The 20,470-nt window shown below is 49.2% G+C and overlaps 5 protein-coding genes across 5 annotated transcripts; 3 read left to right on the top strand and 2 right to left on the bottom strand.

The window, feature by feature from the left end:
- Window positions 1-535: 535 nt before the first annotated feature.
- On the top strand, window positions 536-2,499 carry TRIVIDRAFT_75737 (uncharacterized protein; the record flags this gene model as incomplete). The annotated part of the gene is made up of 4 exons (XM_014095822.1): window positions 536-670; window positions 801-934; window positions 995-1,449; window positions 1,516-2,499. The coding sequence occupies 4 exons, from the start codon at window positions 536-538 to the stop codon at window positions 2,025-2,027; spliced, it is 1,236 nt and encodes a 411-aa protein (XP_013951297.1).
- On the bottom strand, window positions 2,455-7,667 carry TRIVIDRAFT_195099 (uncharacterized protein; the record flags this gene model as incomplete). The annotated part of the gene is made up of 14 exons (XM_014095821.1): window positions 2,455-2,671; window positions 2,747-3,211; window positions 3,271-3,889; window positions 3,943-4,007; window positions 4,175-4,246; window positions 4,301-4,424; window positions 4,483-4,851; window positions 4,904-5,066; window positions 5,131-5,897; window positions 5,959-6,192; window positions 6,255-6,534; window positions 6,587-6,807; window positions 6,879-7,395; window positions 7,455-7,667. 14 exons carry the CDS (start codon window positions 7,665-7,667, stop codon window positions 2,455-2,457), a joined length of 4,326 nt encoding a protein of 1,441 aa, XP_013951296.1.
- A 1,525-nt stretch (window positions 7,668-9,192) lies between these two features.
- Window positions 9,193-9,678, bottom strand: TRIVIDRAFT_226936 (uncharacterized protein; the record flags this gene model as incomplete). Its single annotated transcript, XM_014095820.1, has 1 exon — window positions 9,193-9,678. The coding sequence occupies one exon, from the start codon at window positions 9,676-9,678 to the stop codon at window positions 9,193-9,195; it is 486 nt and encodes a 161-aa protein (XP_013951295.1).
- Window positions 9,679-14,805: 5,127 nt separating this feature from the next.
- On the top strand, window positions 14,806-16,261 carry TRIVIDRAFT_214285 (uncharacterized protein; the record flags this gene model as incomplete). Its single annotated transcript, XM_014095819.1, has 2 exons — window positions 14,806-15,319; window positions 15,378-16,261. 2 exons carry the CDS (start codon window positions 14,827-14,829, stop codon window positions 15,716-15,718), a joined length of 834 nt encoding a protein of 277 aa, XP_013951294.1.
- Window positions 16,262-17,917: 1,656 nt separating this feature from the next.
- On the top strand, window positions 17,918-19,415 carry TRIVIDRAFT_127669 (uncharacterized protein; the record flags this gene model as incomplete). The annotated part of the gene is made up of 2 exons (XM_014095818.1): window positions 17,918-18,535; window positions 18,774-19,415. Coding segments are annotated over 2 exons (1,260 nt in total), but the record flags the coding sequence as incomplete, so codon positions are not given.
- Window positions 19,416-20,470: the final 1,055 nt, after the last annotated feature.

Below are 20,470 nucleotides of genomic sequence, written 5' to 3'. Positions count from 1 at the left end.
AACCAATTGAGATGATGCAAATCTCAGGCGACCCAAAGCGAAAACGGAGCTGTATTTATGATGAAGAAAAGCGGCCGAATTAGTGGTGGTGGCCAGGCACCAACAGCTCTTCCTGGTCAGCTCCGTCAATAGCATGACGCGCTTCAGCAGGCAGAATCGCGTTAATTGAATCTCGCGTCCGGGGGGGAAATCACGAGACGCGCCGTGTTCACGTGACCATGCTCTAGGGTAGGTGCTTCACAAAGACTCGTACTCCGTACTCGTAGCAGATACGAAATAATACGCAGTATTACGAAAGCATCCGAGTATCGCTCGGAGTATCTGCGGCCCCAATGATTTGTCCTTTTTCTTCTTTTTCTCCTGCCCCACGCGTGAGATTCCCGCCCTAGTCCCATCCCGGCCTAGCTCTATCCAACAATCAAACCTCTATACTCAACACTGCGAAATTTCGGAAGCTTATTAGCTTGGAGAGATCTTTTGCCATCTTCCTCGCCAATTCCCTCCACAGAACTTCCCAGAGACGCAAGCCGTCGCGATGTTCTCCAGAGCAGCTCTTCGAGCCCCCCGGGCTCTGCCTCTGCGCACCAGAGCCCCTGCGGCCTTTGCCCTCGCCGCCCGATCCGTCACCACCGATGCCGCTTCAGCGTCTCTCTCCCAGTCGGTGCCCAAGGTATGCTCAATGCGCTTTTTCTTTGCTCGCATGCAATGTGCGGGAATGCGGTGGATTGGGGGACTTTGTTTTGCAGGCCAATGGCTGTGAATGGAATTGTGAAGCGGCGGCTGACAGCTATCCCGTATAGTCCGATGATGAGCCCTTCCAGGTTACTCTCAGCGACGAGAGCTTCGAGACCTACGAGCTGGACCCTCCGCCTTACACAATTGAGGTGACTAAGAAGGAGCTGAAGCAGATGTACTACGAGATGGTTGCCATCAGGTATGCAGCAAGAAGCACCTTCAGAGCCACCTGCCGTGCAGAGTACTAATAATCGCTCAGACAGATGGAGATGGCTGCCGATCGCTTGTACAAGGAGAAGAAGATCCGCGGTTTCTGCCACCTGTCTACTGGTCAGGAGGCTGTTGCTGTTGGTATCGAGCATGCCATCACCAAGGAGGACGACATCATCACTGCCTACCGATGCCACGGTTTCGCCATGATGCGTGGTGGCTCTGTCCGATCCATCATCGGCGAGCTTCTCGGCCGTCGTGAGGGTATCTCCTACGGAAAGGGCGGCTCCATGCACATGTTCGCCAAGAACTTTTACGGTGGTAACGGCATTGTCGGCGCTCAGGTCCCTGTTGGCGCTGGCCTGGCTTTCGCCCACAAGTACAGCGGCCGCAAGAACGCCAGTGTCATTCTGTATGGTGACGGTGCCAGCAACCAGGGCCAGGTCTTTGAGGCTTTCAACATGGCCAAGCTGTGGAACCTTCCTGCTCTGTTTGGCTGCGAGAGTGAGTTTTGAAGACAATTTTTTTTGTATCGTGTGACGCAATGCAGGGCTAACAGACATGCCACAGACAACAAGTATGGTATGGGTACTTCTGCTGCTCGTTCCTCTGCTTTGACCGACTACTACAAGCGTGGACAGTACATCCCCGGCCTCAAGGTCAACGGTATGGATGTTCTTGCCGTCAAGGCCGCTGTCAAGTACGGCAAGGAATGGACTGCTGCCGACAAGGGCCCCATGGTTCTCGAATACGTCACCTACCGATACGGTGGTCACTCCATGTCCGACCCCGGCACCACCTACCGTACCCGTGAGGAGATCCAGCGCATGCGCTCCACCAACGATGCCATTGCCGGACTCAAGCAGAAGATCCTCGACTGGGAGGTCAGCACCGAGGAGGAGCTCAAGAGCATCGACAAGGCTGCCCGAAGCCACGTTGCCGAGGAGGTTGCCGCTGCTGAGGCCATGTCCATCCCTGACGCCAAGGCCGAGATTCTCTTCGAGGACATCTACGTTCCCGGCTCCGAGCCCCAGTACATCCGCGGACGTACCGTCGATGAGAACCACTACTTCTCCAAGTAAAATGGATGCAATTGACCTTTTCTGCTGATGCACCCCACCACATAGCCCTAATGATTCCTCAAAACTTGTCGCCTTATTTGTACTACGTTGCTTTTAGATAGAGAGGGCGGGAAGGATCCAGATGGACATGACTAATTCTATGTTCGTTTGAAGACCTAAAAAAACAAAACAAAAATTATAGAGTGCCTTTAGTGCGACATTCTTCATATGTGGAATCTAAAAGGAGCATAAAATTGGTTGGGGCTGGTTTTGGGACAGCTTGCCTAATTGGGGAGGGAAGTCAAAATTCGGAGAAGCTCCGTGATCGCTCAATGATGAAGTGGGGCATCGCGGCTACTTGAGGCTTATCAACGAGATCAAATATCAAGTGTCACGTTGGGAATTGAGGAATAAGTAAAGCCTGGTTATAATAATGCAGCTGCAGTTATCAACCTTCATAAAAAGAATAAAGCTTTGCGAGATTTGTGTCTCCAGACAAAAGGATTTTGGGATCGTCATACTCCAAAAGCTTGCCGTCCCCAAACACGGCAGCTTTGTTGTAGCGGCGAATATGCTGTAGGCGATGCATCACTGCAAGGACGGTGCATTCCTTGAATTGCGTGTCGATGATTTCCTGCATGATGGTCTCTGTCTCATTATCGACGCTGCAGAAAATATTAGCCAAAAGTAAACGAGAGCGATAACCAGAAGGGGTTGTCATATTAGGTAGTCTTTGTTACCTGCTCATTGCTTCATCCAAGATGAGAATCTTGCTCCTTTTCAGCATTGCCCGCGCAAAACAAAGAAGCTGCTTCTGGCCAGCAGACCAAGAAGATAGATCCAACTCCTTGTCTAACCCACCCTGCTCATCTATCATGGTCCATAATCGCACATCCTCAAGCGCGCGAACAATGTCCTCATCTGAAGCACCGTTCAAGGGATCAACGTTGAAGCGAACGGTGCCTGGCATCAGGAAGGGATCTTGTGGCACAACATTAATACGTGAGCGCACTTCCGCACAGGTAAGAGTCGAAAGATCCACGCCGTCTACCGAGATACTGCCTTCGACAATCTCAGTCATCTGTAAAAGGGAAAGTATTAGAGAAGTTTTGCCGCTGCCTGTTCGACCGCATATTGCGACATGTTGCCCAGATTCGATCAGTAACGATACGCCGTTTAGTACTGGTTTGGAATCCGTTGCGATACTTCAGATACGAGTTAGCTGTGAGTGTCTTCAAGATGATCTTTGAGGAGAGATACGAACCCATAAGATGCGGTCCAACCTGCGAATTCAATAACGCCAGCCTGTGGCCATGTAGCTGGCACGTATACTCCCTTTTCACTTCGATCTTCCGTCTCTGTTTCCTCTGCGAAGCGTTTGACTCTTGACACTGCGCCAATACTTGGTTCCAAGGTCGTCCAAGTTTGAACAAGTCGCACCAGCACTTCACTGAATCCAATAACAGTGATGAGACTCACGCCAACGCTTCCAGGACTAAACCTGTCTTTCCAAATAAGGACTGTAGAGACGAGAAGAACTGCCAACACAGCAGTCATAATCTCAAGCACAAAACTAAGCCAATGCTGGATGCAGCTCTGCAGATAGACAGGTCGCTGCGAAGCATCAATGAGGCGATAATTGCGTTCCTGGTGGTACGACTGCCATCCGAACGCCCTGATGGTTACTGCTCCTGCAATTGATTCGCTAAAATGGGTAAACAGCGGTGCATGAGCCTCTATAGCGAGCAGTCGGATTTGGCGTGACGTTTGCAGATAGAAGCTCTGAAGGAAATAGATAAAGATGGCAAAGAAAGGAATTGTCACTCCTAGATATCGAGTAAAAATGGCAAGGATGACGACTTTGGCTATGCATAAGACCAGGGCTGGGAGAAAATTATTAGCTTGATTTCTTCAAAGGGTCTTACAATGAACTAACTGGAAGTGTAATTGACCATATTGCTAGGTAGTTCCATGTCTATAAGCTCCATATCTCTGCTGAACCTGGATGAAACAGGGTTAATAGTTGAAGATTATTAAAGAAGGTAATCCAAAGGTCTTACCGATTTAGGAGCTCTCCAATATCTCTCGTCGATCGAGAATAGAACGGCGCTCTAATTAACCATTAGTCAATGCGCCGCAACTAGGATCTTTCACACTCGTCTACTTACCTTAGTGTTGCTTGCAAAAGATTCGAATGTAGCTGAGCAGCTGACCGCGATATGATGGAAATGAAAGCCGCCCTGTATATATGAGTGAGTGTTATGCCTTATACCACAGGAGGCAATGCAGATTACCAAGCGCAAATACAGCCACTTATCGTGCCGAGAATACCAAGAAGGCCGTAGATGCCAAGATATATCCAGATATCCTTGTCCGGCTCTTCAGCATTGGCAGCGGACCACCACTTCATCCATATATCTGGGGTACGGTCAACATCATGTTGAATAAGACATGAGAGTAGGCTTGGGCCACTTACTCGAGAATTCGATGCAAAAGATCCACCCGACAACAGCAACACTATACAGAGCAACAAAATACCAGCCAGAGCTGGCAAGGTAGTATGCATACACTGAGAGCTCGCCTTTTTTACGTCGAATATCAGCATGCTTGCCACCCGTCTCTTCAGAGATGTTGATGGCGACGTCGGCAGCTATATCGAAAACCTCTTCCGCTGTCGGCAATTTCGAGGCCTCGGCAGTTTCAGTGACATCTCCAGTATCTGTGGGCTGCAATCCAAGTTTATTGACGTAGCCGTTGCTCTGAAGCAAGGAAGCCGAAGTGTCTTTTGCAATGATTTTCCCGTCTTCAAGGATGATGATCGTGTCCGCAAGCGCCATAATTTTGCCTGATAGCCTTGTGAGTGATTTGAGGGATCATGCAGCAGAACTTTTACATACGATTATGAGTACTCAATACGACAGTCGCCCGCTGCCTGCGAAGAAGGCCTATATGTCCAAGCAAGCGGGAGGAGACAACATCAATGGTATGGGCATCCATGCCGCTGAATACGTCGTCGAGAAGTACTATCGGTTTCTTTGCGTATATGGCTCGAGCTAGGGCCTATCAAGAGTCTTGTGTTAACGTTGTTTGCAAAACTTTTGGTGATGAAAAGGACAAGACTGACTATGCGTTGCTTTTGCCCACCACTCAGGTTGAGGCCTCTGCTGCTAATGTTCGTTTTATCTCCTTTTTTAAAGCGTTTCAGATCGGCATTGAGGCCGCAAGAAGAGATGACCTCATCATACCATCTCTTCTCATATGGTAATGAGCTGAGTATGTTGTTGCGAATGGTTGTGTTTTCAAGCCAGGGCTGCTGAGAGCAGTATGCTACATGTTTGCAGTATTGCTGAGATACTTTCGGTCGACCCTCTGGGGATGATGTGTCGATCAGTTCACCCAGAATGCAACTCATCAATGACGATTTACCACTTCCTACTGGCCCAGTAATTGCAGTAATGGATTCTTGACTTATATCAAGCTTAAGGTCCTTGAGTATGACTGGACCATTTTTGCTCCATTTAAAGCCCTGACTGTGCAAGGAGATTGTATCGTCATGCGGGGCATCAAAAGGCTCGGGAGGACCATCCGGTGACAGGAGGTGAATTTCGGATTCATCGCGTAGGTCAACGTGGCCGGGTTCATAGTAGTTCTCGTCTTTGAGAGCAATGTCTGCGTAATTGCAGTATTGTTGGATTCGATCAAAACATCCCACGCACTGCAGAACCTGGGGCAGGGACTGGATGAAAACTATCACAGGGCCTGTCAATAAGCCTATTAGAGCTAGTGAAGTGAAGGCTTGAGTCGTAAATAAGGATCCGTGGGTCCAGAAGACGGATATGATAACGTAGACAGCGAATGTTGCAGCTGGAGCGAGATTCATGGGTGTGAGTGCTATATTTGTGTGTTAGTAACAGAGCTTAAGCGTATTATGGCAATCTTTTGGAAGATATACAGAGCATTAATGTGGCAACGAGAAGCTCTCTGAACGTTTTCGACGTCTTGATTTCGTCTGCTCGGAGATTGGTCAATAGTCTCGATACGACTTGCGGCAATGCAAGCATCTTGATAGCTTTAATATCTCCAAGCAAAGAAGTGGTCGCACGCAGCCTTTCTTGGACTTTTTCTATCCACGCTACTTGTGCACTCTGGGTAGCAACCGAGATTTGCGAGGTAATGGTGATGAAGACTGCGACACTAACATCAGTATATGAAGAGCAGCGAATAATGGCGGGTGCACGCGGGCTATACCTAACACGAGAGCAATTGGAGCAAGACATGCTAGAAAAAGTTGCCTCTCTAGCAGCCAGCATGCAATTGCTATATCAATAAGAGAGCCCCAGGTTTCATGAAGAAGCTGCATGGAACTAGCTATACGTTCAATATCGGTGCCCATTAGGGCGACGGCAGATATATCTCCCTCGTCGGCGGCGCGAATACTTAGGCATCGTTGATACACAAGGGCAATCAAGCCTCCCCTTAGTTTAGCGATGAATCTGGACGTCTCATACTTGTATAAAGATCTTGACAACTGTATAGGAACCATTAGAATATTTGAGCCTGCAAGGTAAAATTTGACTTACCGCAATGCCCAAATACACAAGACCCCATGCGCCAATCAGTCCCCTTCCGTGATAGGGCTCGGCGTTCTTGTCGCCAACGAATCTGATGGTAGTCTCAACTAGAAAGGGCTGAGCAAAAGTGAATGCTGTGACACACAATCTTGGAATCATGGCAGAAGGTAAAGTTGAAAGATGGGTACGAAAACATGCTTTCACTAAGCTATGTCGAGCCTTTGGGTCATCTGGAGAATGGGAGTATTAGCTTTCTGAGAGAAAATTGGATAGATCAGAGTGAATTGGCGTCTGTTCTCACATTTAGACCAAGTTGTGATCAACTGGCGACGCAGCAACCTGCTTTGAAGCCTAGTATCAAGATTAGGTAAATCATCTTGCAAAAGAATTTTATCATAGCCTGTTTTGAGCAATGGGATGAGCCAAGAAAAACTGATTCTGGCCCAGATTCCGCTAAACTCCTCTGGTGAGCCATTTGAAAGACGCTTTCTCTCTTCAACAGACTCCAATAGAAGGGCAAATAGCGTGAGAGAGAGATTCACAGTCATGAGAATCGGGACTGGGCTGCCAGCGGCTAGCAGCCACAGGGTCCTTGTCCGCGCAATATTCAAGACGCTTGACAGGGATAGATACAGGTCAAGGACTGTTGAAGGACGAAGCGATCGTCCATGGCTTGCCCTAGACAGGAAGAATGCTGCCACCGTAGCTGTTGAGCTCAAGATATCCGCGGGAAGCGATACTCTAGTTCGCAGTTCGGCATATTGAGCTCTAGAGACAAGGTAAATGACTTGTACCACAAGAATAGCGGCAAAAGCTATCTGCAGAGAATTTGTAAGTATCAGTTACACCTTTGGTATTGATAGTCGGCGAGACGAACCGATTTCCATCGCCGGAGAGCTCTTGATCTCACGGAAAACGCAGCTCGCTTCCTGAACAGACCCCATATCTGTATGGGTGCAAGAATGAGAAATAAAACAGCCGGCAAGCAGACAAAAAAGATGTCCTCGAACAGCAGAGTGAAGTCGAATGGTCTACATCGAGGGTCGACCTGAGGTCCAAAGTACTGATCACTGCCGCGTGGGCAATCCATCTCTTCCAAAGATGTAAATGCCCTTTGTAGATCCATTGACCGAGAGCATCATGAGAAGATGCAAAATGCTGATTGATGGATACCGAATGATTGAGATTAATACTGTAGAGGTGACGCGCAAGACAGGAAGCCTTGCAGGGGACGTTGATCGAAGGATGGGTTGCTTGATGTAGTTCGTACCTTATGACATCAGTTGCCTGGCATGTACTTGTACAACATGGAGGGTTAGCGAGGCGCCTGAAGGTTGGGGTTGGCGAATCTCTAGCGGGGTCGGGTTGGGAGAGTGGCCGCTAGCTTCCGCGTTCAGTGCCTGCATCTCGTGATTGATCGCAGATGGAGAAGTATCACTACATGATAGCAAAAGTGCCATGGCTTCACCAGCTTTACCTCAAAATTTTGCAGCTTGGTAGGTGTACGTAAATAAGTCAGGTATATTTATCTTCAACCAATTGTCTCCGCTCAACCAGCAGATGCACGCTTCTTTGTATGCGAATGCTTTATTGTCAACCTCCAATTGGAATTATTTGCCCTTTACCCTCGAATCCTTCGGCATCCTTTACCAATTTGTATAGCTTCAGCGCGCATGTACATTTATATGCCCATTTCGGCAACGTCGCCAGTGAGCATGCTCCAAGGAATAGAGAAACCGACGTTAACAATTGCTGCTTATATGTGCCTCGAATATGCGAGAATTGAACGGCAATTGTAGCTAATTATCACAATTTATATGCCTTGCAAATAGAATATTGGCATTGGAGTTCTCCATATCCGGTATCCAATACATGGACATGTAACATTATACAGGTGCTATTCGCCATGTATCCATCCCATCATCTACCTTGCCATCTTATTTCAAATCCTATGCCGATTATACCGGCTTATAGGAGGATCAGATATGTCTCCTTTAAATGGACAGCTCCAGGGCCCTTCAGTTTAACCCATAACGGCATTCCTGAAACCCCTGGAAATAAAATCCACTACTTGCTCATGCCCATCTTCTTGTTCCGTATTCGCTGCCCAACTTTCCAACCAGATCTTAAGATCAGATGGCAGAACCATCACAATCTGCTCAGCCAAGCTAATCGTTTAATCCATTATCTCATTTCTTAGTTCAGATGGTTTTAATGAGCTCTTCAACTTTTCCCATCGCCTCTCCTCAAGTGATAGACATGTTTGTTGTTGTCATGATGGCTGATGTTGGGCTTGGCTTACGCGGATGCGTATGTTGTATGTCGAAATGTTGGAGCTCCAGCATCAACCTCATGTCTGCACTCTCCGGTACCTTTTTGACTGTGAAAACGGATCCTTTCTCTCAATTATATTACTACCGGCTTTTCTCTCGGCATCGCTCGCCTCTGTTAACATCGCTACTATCAACTAATCTCTTTAATATCGCTACCATCTGCTACTTTCTCTACTATCGCTAATATCAGCTAATATCAGCTACTTTCTATACTATCGCTCCTATCAAATGCTGTTGCTAAATAAACAAACTAGGTAGATAAAGGAGTGAAGATACATCGGCTTAGAGTTGATCAGCCTGATCACGAAGAAATGGTTCCACGCGCGGACGTTTTCGACAGGATTCATCTGCATCATCTACTGAACCTTCGAGATTTACGCGATTCTGTGTCTCCGCTGGGCTAGGGCTCAAATCAAATTGAAGGCCTGGCACTGAATAGTCCCAGCTACGTCTTCTCCGACGACCACGGCCGGGCCACTCTTCTTCTGACTCTTCCTCCTCTTCTTCTTCCACATCGTATTCTTCTGGCTCGTCTTCACTGTGCTGCCTCCTGCGGCTGCTAATATCTCTGCTAAAAATTAGAGAGAGTCCCTTTATCTGAAGGGATCTCAGGTCTTTGATCGCATACTGGTCAACTTCCGGGTCGTATATCTGAACAGTGAACATCCCATGGTTCTTCAAAAAGGATATAGCGCGTCGGTGAAGATGGACCAAGCGAATCGCGCGAGTAGGAATTCGAGGGATATGCCACTTAAAGGCTGAAGACATCTATTATGATAGAGATGCGCCAATTCAGTTGCCCCAATTTCGCCAGGTGGGATGAGTGAGTGCGTTACAAGTTGAGCATTTTGATTGCCAGACTGGTTTACAACAAAAGCTTGGCGCCGTTGATCGTCAGACCGTTTTACAACAAAAGCTAGGCGCCGTTGATCGAAAAGATAATGGAGATCTCGACGTAACAGAATCATATTCCGTCCGTCATTGATCTCAAAAGCCTCTAGTTGATTAGAGCAGTATCTAAATGTATCTTTGTTAGTCTTGTAGATGCTGCACTCTCTGGACTCGAGAGCAAGACCTACCTTGACATCGAATTTGAGTTGAACCAGCCAACCGCTGACGCTGGTACTAAGTGTGCCGCTTCTGTTGCATTCACATATCCAGTTATTCGGCAGGTTGAATCTCGAAATGTGACATCCAGCTCATGTCTAGAGTTGGGAATTACTAGTCCCGCCCAAGGCTCAGGAATATCATTATGCGGGAATCGCCAATGGTCAAAAGACGGAATGACAGAATATCTATCTAGGTAATATCATGCAGTATTAGGTTACGCAGTCAGAGACGAGGGCAAATAGTTGGGGAGATTTCTTCAGAGTACAAGTACACACGCACGAGCAGGATTCTGGCGATCTAAGCAAAAGTAGTAGAGTTCGCCAGTCAGAATACCATGATCGGGACGTTCCAGCTCCAGGAAATTTCCACCAGAGTCTTTGATTGCCAGCCATCCATGCCATTTATTGCCTATAACAATGCCACAGGCTATAAATGCAGTGTCATAGTCAATTCCTAGCCGCCCTTCGGGATCGCTATCGGCTGCCTATAGTTGCAGTACCGGGCTATATGACGCAGAATAAGCTAGATGACGAAACTAAATAATGCGAATGTGAGCAGCCGGGGAAAGAGTAGTTGTGATAGGCGGGGATAGCGGAGGATGAAGCCGAACCATTCTGTGATTTTAATGTTGATTCCATCTCTGGCAACACCCGTTGCATGGGGTAATACATGATGATGAAGGATCACGTGACATACATCACATCGTACCTAGGTACTCAATAGCAACACCAAGACAACGGAAATCTAAACCTGCCTGCACCAAGATTTTAGGAATACTACGGAGTAGAGATGCTAGGGATACTAGGGGTACTAGAGATACTAGGGATACTAGAGATACTAGCGATATTAGCGATATTAGCGATACTAGAAAGAAAAAGCGAAGAGAGACTACCGATTGAAGACGAACTAGTTGTCGAGGGCGTCCATATTAGATACTAGAAGACAAATCTGATCCTCAAGTCGGTGCTCTCTGTAGGCGTCCAACGAAGCACCAGCTCTGTGGGAAGCCGAGTGCAGATGCCATCGCTGACGAGGAAATGAACTCGTGATATCGCCTCCAGCACTGAACTCTTACCCGAGCACTGATCGCCCACCACGACGATCTGGGGCCGGTCGACGATGCCGCCAATTCTCAGGCATCGAAGGCTGTCGATGGTGTCCAGAAATCGCCTTGTTATGAAAGCTTTGCTTACTATAGACTTAAAGGTAATAAAAATATTTCTAAATATCTTAACTTAGTTATAATATTTAAGAGGTAATGGTAGTATCACTAATATCTAATAGGCATCCCCAGTATCTCTAGTATCTCTAGTATCTCTGGTATTTCTCAATTACCACATCGGTATTGTTTTCCCTCACCGGGATTATCGCTCCAATGATCCTCAGGCCTCACTACGAAAGAAAAACCCAGGACAGTCGATGACAGATGTTCTTCCCTTTTCGTTTCGCTGCCAGGGACTCATTTACTGACGATTGTCGGTCAACCATAATCTCAGTGGCCTTGTCTGCGTCCAACTTTATTGCGTCCTCTCCGTCTTGGGATTCACCGTGACTTAAGCTGGATGGTTCTCATTAGCTCTGAGCGCCCAAGGTCAGTCCTCTTGGACGGTGAGCTTCAGATAGTTAGACTATCCTTACTAGCCTCCTGGAGAATTATTATAGTAGACGGTAGCCGACCCAAAGTGCTGGGCAGTTGCTGTCCCGGTGAGCATGAAGCCCCGTCAGGTGTGTTGTCATTACTCAATCGAACGAAGGATCAATACGCTTCATTTAGCTTTCTGTTACCGACCTTGGCACTAAGTAAACACTATAAGATGTCATGTCACCGGGCCTGCCAACTATTGGGTGAGCACCCCCTCGCTACGTCTTAGTGTCAGCTCATGTATATATTACATAGTACATGATCAGCACGGGCGTGAATCTCTGAGAGCGGGAGGTATGATGGCCTCTCATAAGGCAGCGCTGATAGCTCTTTCAGCATATCTAAGCTGATTAGTCGAGCTGAAGAGTTGACATCAGTCTGTGAATAACACCATGTTGTCTGTCTGTAAGACACCCGACTTCAAATCAAGAGTCAAGGCTGCTGCAACCGACGAACCGTCAGCTCAGCATTTGGGGGCCGCATGAGTGAGTGTCTCACCCATGCACTAGGGCCGTTGCCTCTCAGTCAAGTGATTCGCTCTGGCCTCAGGTGACTGCAGATTCATGGCGTCTGTCGAGGCGCCGGCGCTTTTGAGACGGTGAAGAGCAGCGGTGCGGCGCGGTGAATGTGAGTGTGAGCGTGAGTGTGAGCATGAGTGTGAGTGTGAGCGTGAACATGAACCTATGCATATGCAAGGCTTGGTGCCATCGTCTGCGAGAGCTGCTCACGCTGGATCCAATACGAGTACTTGATGACTGAGAGAGAGAGAGACAGCCCGCAGCCCCTAGCAGGTGATACTTGGGCGGTGCGGGAGGGGCCACTGCTGGACGTGGTATTGCCTGATGTTGCTGAGCCCCCACCTGGGAGGGACGAGGACGCGGACGGCCAAAGTGGGAAGGGCCGTGATTGATTGATGCTTGCTTCGACTCGATTGCTGAGCAGTGAGCAGTGAGCAGGGGAATAATGCTTGGTAAGTACGGAGTACAAGTACGGGGTACAAATGAGGTGCTGCCTCTTATCGCGTCGTCATGTACGGAGAGGTGCCGAGTACCTACTCGTACGTGACGGAGCTTGTTCCGTCCGCCTCTCTGGCAGGTGATTTCCGGCAGCAGCAGCCGTCACCGCGATGTGTCAGTAGGTTCCTGTACTTTTGCAGTACCTCGTACTCGGTAACTGTTGGTACCTGAGTACTTATCTCTAGTACCTTACCTATCACTTCTCAATCCCTCCTACAGTACAAGTACACAAGGTAGTACGAGTACAATCCTCAAGGCGCCAGACCCAACAAACAAAGCGCTGCTCTTGTCCATATCATGCGCCGGTTGCCTTTTCCGCCTCCACCCAATCTCCAGCCCTTCCAGCACCCATGCGCTCGCAAAAGGCGCCGGCGCTTCTCCCCATTCGCTGCGCCTACGTGCCCCGTCACGCGCGCTGATTGGCCCGCGGGCCCTGAAGCAGCATCCCCCAGCGGCCCCTACCAGGTTGCCAGGCCACAATCTGGGCTCCATCCGTGCCTGTCCAGGTGCATGTACTGCTCCGTACTGCTCCGTCCCTGCTCCGTATATAGCACAAAGTATCCGGTACATAATACACAAATACAGTACTGTACGGAGCACTTGCTGTGCCCTTCCCCCCCCCTCCCAAACGAAGTCGTCCCGGGTTTCAGCCTCAGGCCGCAATCATCACCCCCCAACGCGGCCTAGCGCAGAGCCGCGGGCAAGGCATCGCCAGTATTTCATCACTACTGCCTCCCGCTGCTTGCACGTGTTGCCTCCCTTCTGCCGCCGCGTGACCCGACCTTGTCCCTCAGCGCCTCTCCTCCGTCTCTCTCTGCTACGTAGACGCATCTGGGAGCAGAAAATACGCCTTGTAAGCATAAGAGTTGTCACTTGAGGCCCTTGACCACGGCCGTCGCGACTCTCGTCTTCTTCATGCACTTTTTTTTCTCAGCTTTTTAATGCCCTCGTGTGCGTTTTTCGAGCTGTTGCCGCCTCGACTTACACTCGCCTTGGACCCCGTCGCGCGATATCACGAGATTGATCACGCAAAACACGTGAGACGACCAAACCCGTGATCTGGCTCCAGAGCACATGATCGTCACGGTATGTCCCTGCTATGCACTTCCCTACACGTTTTGTTCATCACGATGGCTTCGAGATGGCCGAGCTGCGCATTTCGGGGCTCCATGCAGCAGCAACGGGAGATGCTTTGCGACGAGTTGTTTTTTTCTTTTTTTTCCTTCTGCTCCTCTCTGCACTCCTAAGCCGTAGCATCGTCGCCCCGTCCGCGCACCAGCTCGCATCTGAAGCTTCATCACCCGCGCTCGCGATCCGCATTGCATCGAATGTGCCGCTTGCATCATGGCTTTTTGCTCGATGCTGTCAAGGCTGAATCACCGCGGCGTCTGTACCCGCTGGGTGGACGGATGGATGCCTTTGTCTGCGGGAAGCATCGCGATCGTGACGATGCGGGTTCACTGCAACCCTGAGCTCAAGTGAGCCGCGATGAATGAGGAGCACCGCACTCGACGGCCAACGTCCGACGTCCTCCCGCTGTCTCAGACCACCGCGGTAGTTGCATTGGCGTCGTGCACGACATCAGTCTTGGCTCAAGTCGAGCGAATGTGCACTTCTTGCAGCTTCGCATCGCCCATATTCGTCCGTGACCAGGCACTGTGCTGCAAGCACCCCCTTGCTCATCTCTACCTCAGCCTTGCATTCCCTTGCCGCCATTGTTGTCGAGTGATATGAGTTCCCGCGTTTGGCATGGACCATAAGTGTCAAGCTGAAACTTTTCTTTTTTCGCGCTTCCTTAATTTGTCCTTGCAGGCACCGTATTCTAGTGTCGTCGTCTAACCGGAGTGATAGGCTCAGGACTTGTCGAGCTACATGCACTTCAGCTGACTTTGCCTTTGCAAACATCTACTATAAAGTTCATCTGGCAAGCCCAACCGTCAAGCGCTCAAACTCTCAGCTGGTCAACTGCATCGGCTCGCCACCGCTGTTTATTTCCTCCCCTACCCAAACGGCTAGATGATGGCCGAGGCACTTGTCACTGAACACCCCGATCTATCTGGCTTTCCTGGCTCTCCTGGCCAGAAACGAAAGCGCGAACTAGAAAGCCCCAACCTCGGACGCACAAAGCGTGCCGCTCCTCCAGCAGCCATGTCAGCATCACCGGCGGACACGGCCGCCTTCATCGAGAATGCCATTGAGGCCTCGCAAGCCGCGGCAGTGAGCGGCGTCAATGTGGCCGACTTCAACGCCCTCCAGCAAGCTGCCGCTGCGGATCACACCGATGCTTCAGATCCTTCCAATGCAACGAGCACAGCCCAAGCTGCCCTGGGCATGTACCCGACCCTCCATGTGCCCCCATCAACCGAGGAGCAGTTCTCTGCACAGGGACCCGTCGAGCCCGACCACGGTCACGACGCATTCAAGCACGATACCCCATTCACCACAGACGTCACACAACAGCCCGACCCCCTGATGGATCATACGGTCAACCAAGGCCAGCCCCCTCCTCCGCCCAACGGCGTTCAACCTCACCCTCCTCCTCCACAGCACAGATACGCAGTCCCGCCGCCTCCTCCCAACCCCAAGCCGAGCGTTGGCTCAGAAGAGTGGCACAAGATGCGGAAAGATAATCACAAAGAAGGTAAGACATGAAGTCTTGAATTCGGGGGGAAACGCTGGATATTAACACGCGGATGTAGTGGAGCGTCGACGCCGCGAGACCATTAACGAAGGCATCAACGAGCTGGCCAAGATTGTCCCAGGCTGCGAGAAGAACAAGGGGTCGATTTTGCAGCGGGCTGTTAGTTTCATCACCCAGCTCAAAGAGAACGAGCAGCAAAACATTGAAAAGTGGACATTGGAAAAGCTTCTTACGGAGCAGGCCATAACTGAGCTCAGTGCGTCCAACGATAAGCTCAAACAGGAGTGCGAGCGGCTGTACCGAGAGTTGGAGACGTGGAAGCGAGTTGCACAGCAGGCTGGGCTGGAGCCACCAGCCGCACCCAAGGAAGAGCCCAATGCCGGTATGCCGTCGAGTTAGGAATCCGGACATGCATTGGTGATATTCCACCCTCAAACATCTCTCTCGAGCTTTTCCGAAGCTTACTATGTTTCGACATAGGCGAGGATGCAGCACGAGAGAGACGACTTGTCATGAATGTTTTCTTCTTCTTCTTCTTCTTCTTCTTCTTCTCCCCCCTTCCGTTTCGCAAGGCTATGTCAATACGGATCCTCTGCCGGCCTCTTTCTGCCACGCCTGCCTCGGCAATGATGATGACTACGTTTTTCGAACCGTTTTGTTTTCATTTACCAAAGTCCTCGATTTATTTTCTCTTTCTCAATCTTGTTTTATTCTTACTGGGCCCAGCTCTGGAGAGATACCATTTCTCACTGTAAGATTCCTTCTTTCAGCAGCTTGGCGTTTGGTAGGATGTACTTGGAGGACTACAAAGGGGAACCTGCGCATGCGTTTTGGACCGCGTCGGATACGCGCAGACATGGTTTGGCTTTGGGCTACATGGGAATACCTCTACGTAATTAGCAAAGCTTTTTTGTTGTTTAGCGCTCTCCGATGCTGGGGACCAAAGATAATGTGTACGATCCTTGATGCCCAGCCTGTGCCTTGCCGTGCTGTCATCACGAAGCATATCCGATCAGGGGTTGTCATTGGAGGCTTCCCTGCCTTAAGATCGCGGAAGCAGAGGCTGCATCTCCGCGAGTCTCGAGGGAATCCGATGCATGCATTCAAGCGGTTACTAGCCATATTGGCCGCAAAGCTGCAGAGAACCAATTGGTTGGATGCAGACCCCTGTTGCTGTCTGTCTCAGTTTAGCTGTATTTCGGGGGCCACTAGGAGGGCATAGAGTGAATATCCGGCATGAAAATAGAAATAACTCGATTGAGGTCTAATTGTCTGTCTTAACTGTCATGTTAGTCTACTGTAGTTTGTAGTTGAGCGATGGGACCCCTTTTCAGTTTTGGGTTAAAAGAGGCGAATTTGGTCCCTGAGATCAAAACCATCGTAGTGGTGTTTCCATATACATGTCATTTTAGCCAAAGCCGATCACATGTTTTCCTTTCCTTTTTTTTTTTATTTTTTCTCTTTCCTTTTCTCATCCATGTTGCCAAGGTTTATAACCCAACCCATGATCCCTAGGGAAATAATGTACAGAAAAAAGAAACGAGAGAGACAAAGAGACAAACGGGGAACGGAAGAGAAGTTGCCGTGACATTAAAAGACTTTTTATTTTCCACACACATTATTCCAATTTCATAGGCCGCGCGTTGTAGACGACCTGGTTGCTGGGCGTGATTCTAGTGGCGGTGTGTTTTTAAGAGGATACAAGAACATGGAGTAGTTGAGGAAAAGGGAAACCTGGAGTGTAATTTGTTTTTCTTAACATTTCCTGCTGGTGGGTTATAAGTCCGATGCTTCGGAGGGGGGTGTAAAGCGTAATTGGGAAGATCCCTTCTGTGTAGTCGGTGGCTTGTAGTCATTTGTTTACTTTGCCTTTGGGAAAGTAAATAATAGGTACGGTTTGGATATATATACAAGAATACATATGCGTATCACTGTGTGAGTAGCAAGTACCTATTGATAAGACTCTTTTATTTAAGCCTTATCAAAATAAAGTATCGGATATTTGAAGCTCGGAGTGACGTTGAGCAAGCACTTTTTCAACCCGTAGATAATGCCAAAGTACAAGGCCATCTACTAAAGTTCAAAGGAAATAGTCCACTACAATCGTGAATTCTAGTTGTTGTTTACTTTTCCTCCTAGTGAAATCCATCTATCCATATGTATCGAGCAAGCTCGGGCCTGAAGGTTTCTTCCGAATCTCATCGAAATAAGCCATCGTCAGTGTTTTTCCCCAGTAACTTTTAGCCACCTTGAAATTCTGTATATACCAACGATCCGGAAGTTTCCTTTGCGTCATATCGTCAATATAACAGCCAAAGCATGAGCATGTTTACGGAAGTTTCCAATGTAAACAATGGGACACATACTTTTGTATCTCATTTATAAAGACCAGCCTGTCCCAATAAAGCTACCATACTTCATCTTCTAGTATACAACCCATCAAGTGCTTCCAAGTCATCAGTTGCCCATTCATCAATATACCAACCAACCAACCAACAACCCGCGCACTTGATATCAACCCTTCTCTTCACATCCCCCATCATGGCAAGCATCTCTTCCCCCGGCAGATACCCCGTAGTGCCCCTTCCACCAAGATCATCATGGATGGACCTTCCCCCTGAGATTCGCCTCATGATAATGAAAGAGGTCACCTGCGAAAAGTTTCCTGGATGGACTTCTTGTGCGGCCATCAACTTTGAATGGCAGGATTTCATAGAAAAAGAAAACTACAAGAAGCTGAATCTTGAAGTCCCTTGTCTTGACGAATTGAACGTCATGATTCCGCAGCACAAGAGACATCTGGTCCACCACATCTGGTTCGAAATCGAACTATCTAGAGACCCATACTCATGCTCCGCGAGCTGGAATTCCCGTCCAGAAAGTACTGGTAGAACCGTCAGAAAGGCGATCCGGAAACTATTCACCGCCCTCAGCACCTGGCAAGAGAGACAACATGGCAAGTTGACGCTGGAACTCAACGTCATCTCGCCCAGCGACTCCGAACACTGGTTCAAGCCGCTGTACTTTTCCGACGGCCGCACCGGGGAAGACGACGGCCCCATTGGCCGGATTCACGACCCCCGACATGGCTGGGTCGACGGCAGACAAGTCTCCTTGGCGACAGAGTTGGCCGTGCAACGCCTCTTCCGGCCTATCAAGCTGGACTCGAGTTTCACCAGCAAGCCGCTTCCTCGGGTCATCGGTGTTACTGGCTTTGTCATTCGTCGACAGCTTCGGAGGTGCATTTCGCCAGCTGGATTGGGTGCCATGCTCGGGGCATTGCCTTCGTTGAAGAGCATGAGCTATGAGCCATGGGCGGTGCATATGAATGCACGTTCAAACGGGAGAGAGCACCATTTAAGGGGTACGTTTTGTCTTTTTGTTAGCTTTGTTCATTATCAATGACTGCTAACATTTCTGGTAATTAGATCTACGTCGTGCACTCCTACATGAGTTGTCCAGGGGCGTCACCAACCTGGTAGTGTTTGAGGACTCGCCCAAATTCTACAAAGTTCTTCCCCAATACACTCCCAAGGAGGCCACGACATTCACCATCAACTCGATTGCCATTGCGGACGGCCTAGGCGACGCTTTTGCTAAGAAGAGCTGCGGCATGAAGCACCTCGCCGTCTCATTCATGGTCGATGCCCAACACATCTTTCGGCACTGCAAGCCGTCGTGGACATGGTCACAACTGAAGAGTGTGGCGCTCACTTCACAGCTCCTGAGAGATAGCCTGGACACCCACGACAAGATTGGGGACTTGCTATGCAGGGCAGCGGCTCTAGCGAGGCAGATGCCCGAATTAGAGACCTTTGTGCTGTGGAACGGTGGAAAGGACAACGCCTGTGCCTTTATCTACCGCGTCGACGGAGGCGATGTGTCCATCGCCTGGCGCGGGACATGGCGTCTGGAGATGAGCCCTGATGTGGTCAAGGCGTGGGAAGCAGCTGCCTCGATCCGGTCTGATCGCGTTCTCACGATACACCAGGAGCGCATCTCAAGCGACGTAAACTGCGTTGGAGACGCCATCCACCACTTGAAACTCCCCTGCCAGGTCGCTGAGCCTGCATCTCTGTGGCAGATACGCAGGGAGGGAAACTTGGTGCCGTGAAAACCAAAATACGACACATCAGTATCCCATTTGGCATAGCTCTCTGTCGCATACAGTATGTTGTTATACCAAACATACAGAACCGAAAACCGCCAACCCGGGGCTTGTCCAAGTTCTCCCCTAAAACATACTTCAACTAACAACATCTCTTTCGCCCTTGACAATCAATCGCCCGACAAAGAGCTCATCATCACGAACAAAAATCTCCTTCTCCACACGATTACCAAGGAAAAAAAAAAAAAACTAAGGGCGAGAAAACGGAGAGCCAACCAAAGCGACGGAGCTGGCTCCGAACTGCCCTCCGCGCCCATTTCTTTCATTGTTTTCGGATTTTTACCCCTCGTTAACTTTTTTGTCACTTTTTGCTCTTGTTTTTCCTTTTTTTCCACCCCCCATGGTCGAGCCGAGGACATGGGACAAGGGTTTGCGGACAGGGTATATACGTGAAAGAGGTACCTTTGATGATACGATATTACATTGGGTGGTGACATTCGACATGGTCTTGCGTTTGATATTTGGTTTGTATACTGTGCATGTACCTTGGCTAGGATAGAAAGAATGGAGGAGTTGGTTGGGTGCTTTGCCTGCAAGAATCGACCCGGTTTGATCGGATGGCTGGCAGGGCTAGAGAAGGAAACCGGAGGGAAAATAGATGGAACTAAGTGGTCATCAAAAAACAAGGGTTGTATTAATAGAGCATCTTTTTCCGGCCCAGTTTAACGCGTTTGTGACATCCGGATCGAATCACAAAGAGAATCCCCTTATCACCTCTTGTATTTTGCCCGTGTAAGAGGACACTCGCAATGAAAGTCTCCACTGTCAGCTTATATTCGCACGTCGATGCTAAAAGCGAAGATGGGCAATCAAGCAGTACTTCATATCTCTCAACATCTATGATACTCGGGCATAATATAATCTGCTTGCACACATCACCAAGAAACGCACCATGCACGCCCAGAATCAGAATCAGACCATTTCCCTCCCCCCTCTCCTTCGCTTACAAGCCTCACTCTCTCCAATTCTTAATCTGAAGAGCA

Source organism: Trichoderma virens, assembly GCF_000170995.1.
Source record: "Trichoderma virens Gv29-8 chromosome Unknown TRIVIscaffold_89, whole genome shotgun sequence".
NCBI lineage: Eukaryota > Fungi > Ascomycota > Sordariomycetes > Hypocreales > Hypocreaceae > Trichoderma > Trichoderma virens.
The sequence above is the reverse complement of the archived record's forward strand: the minus strand, read 5'-3'. Positions and strand labels throughout refer to the sequence as shown.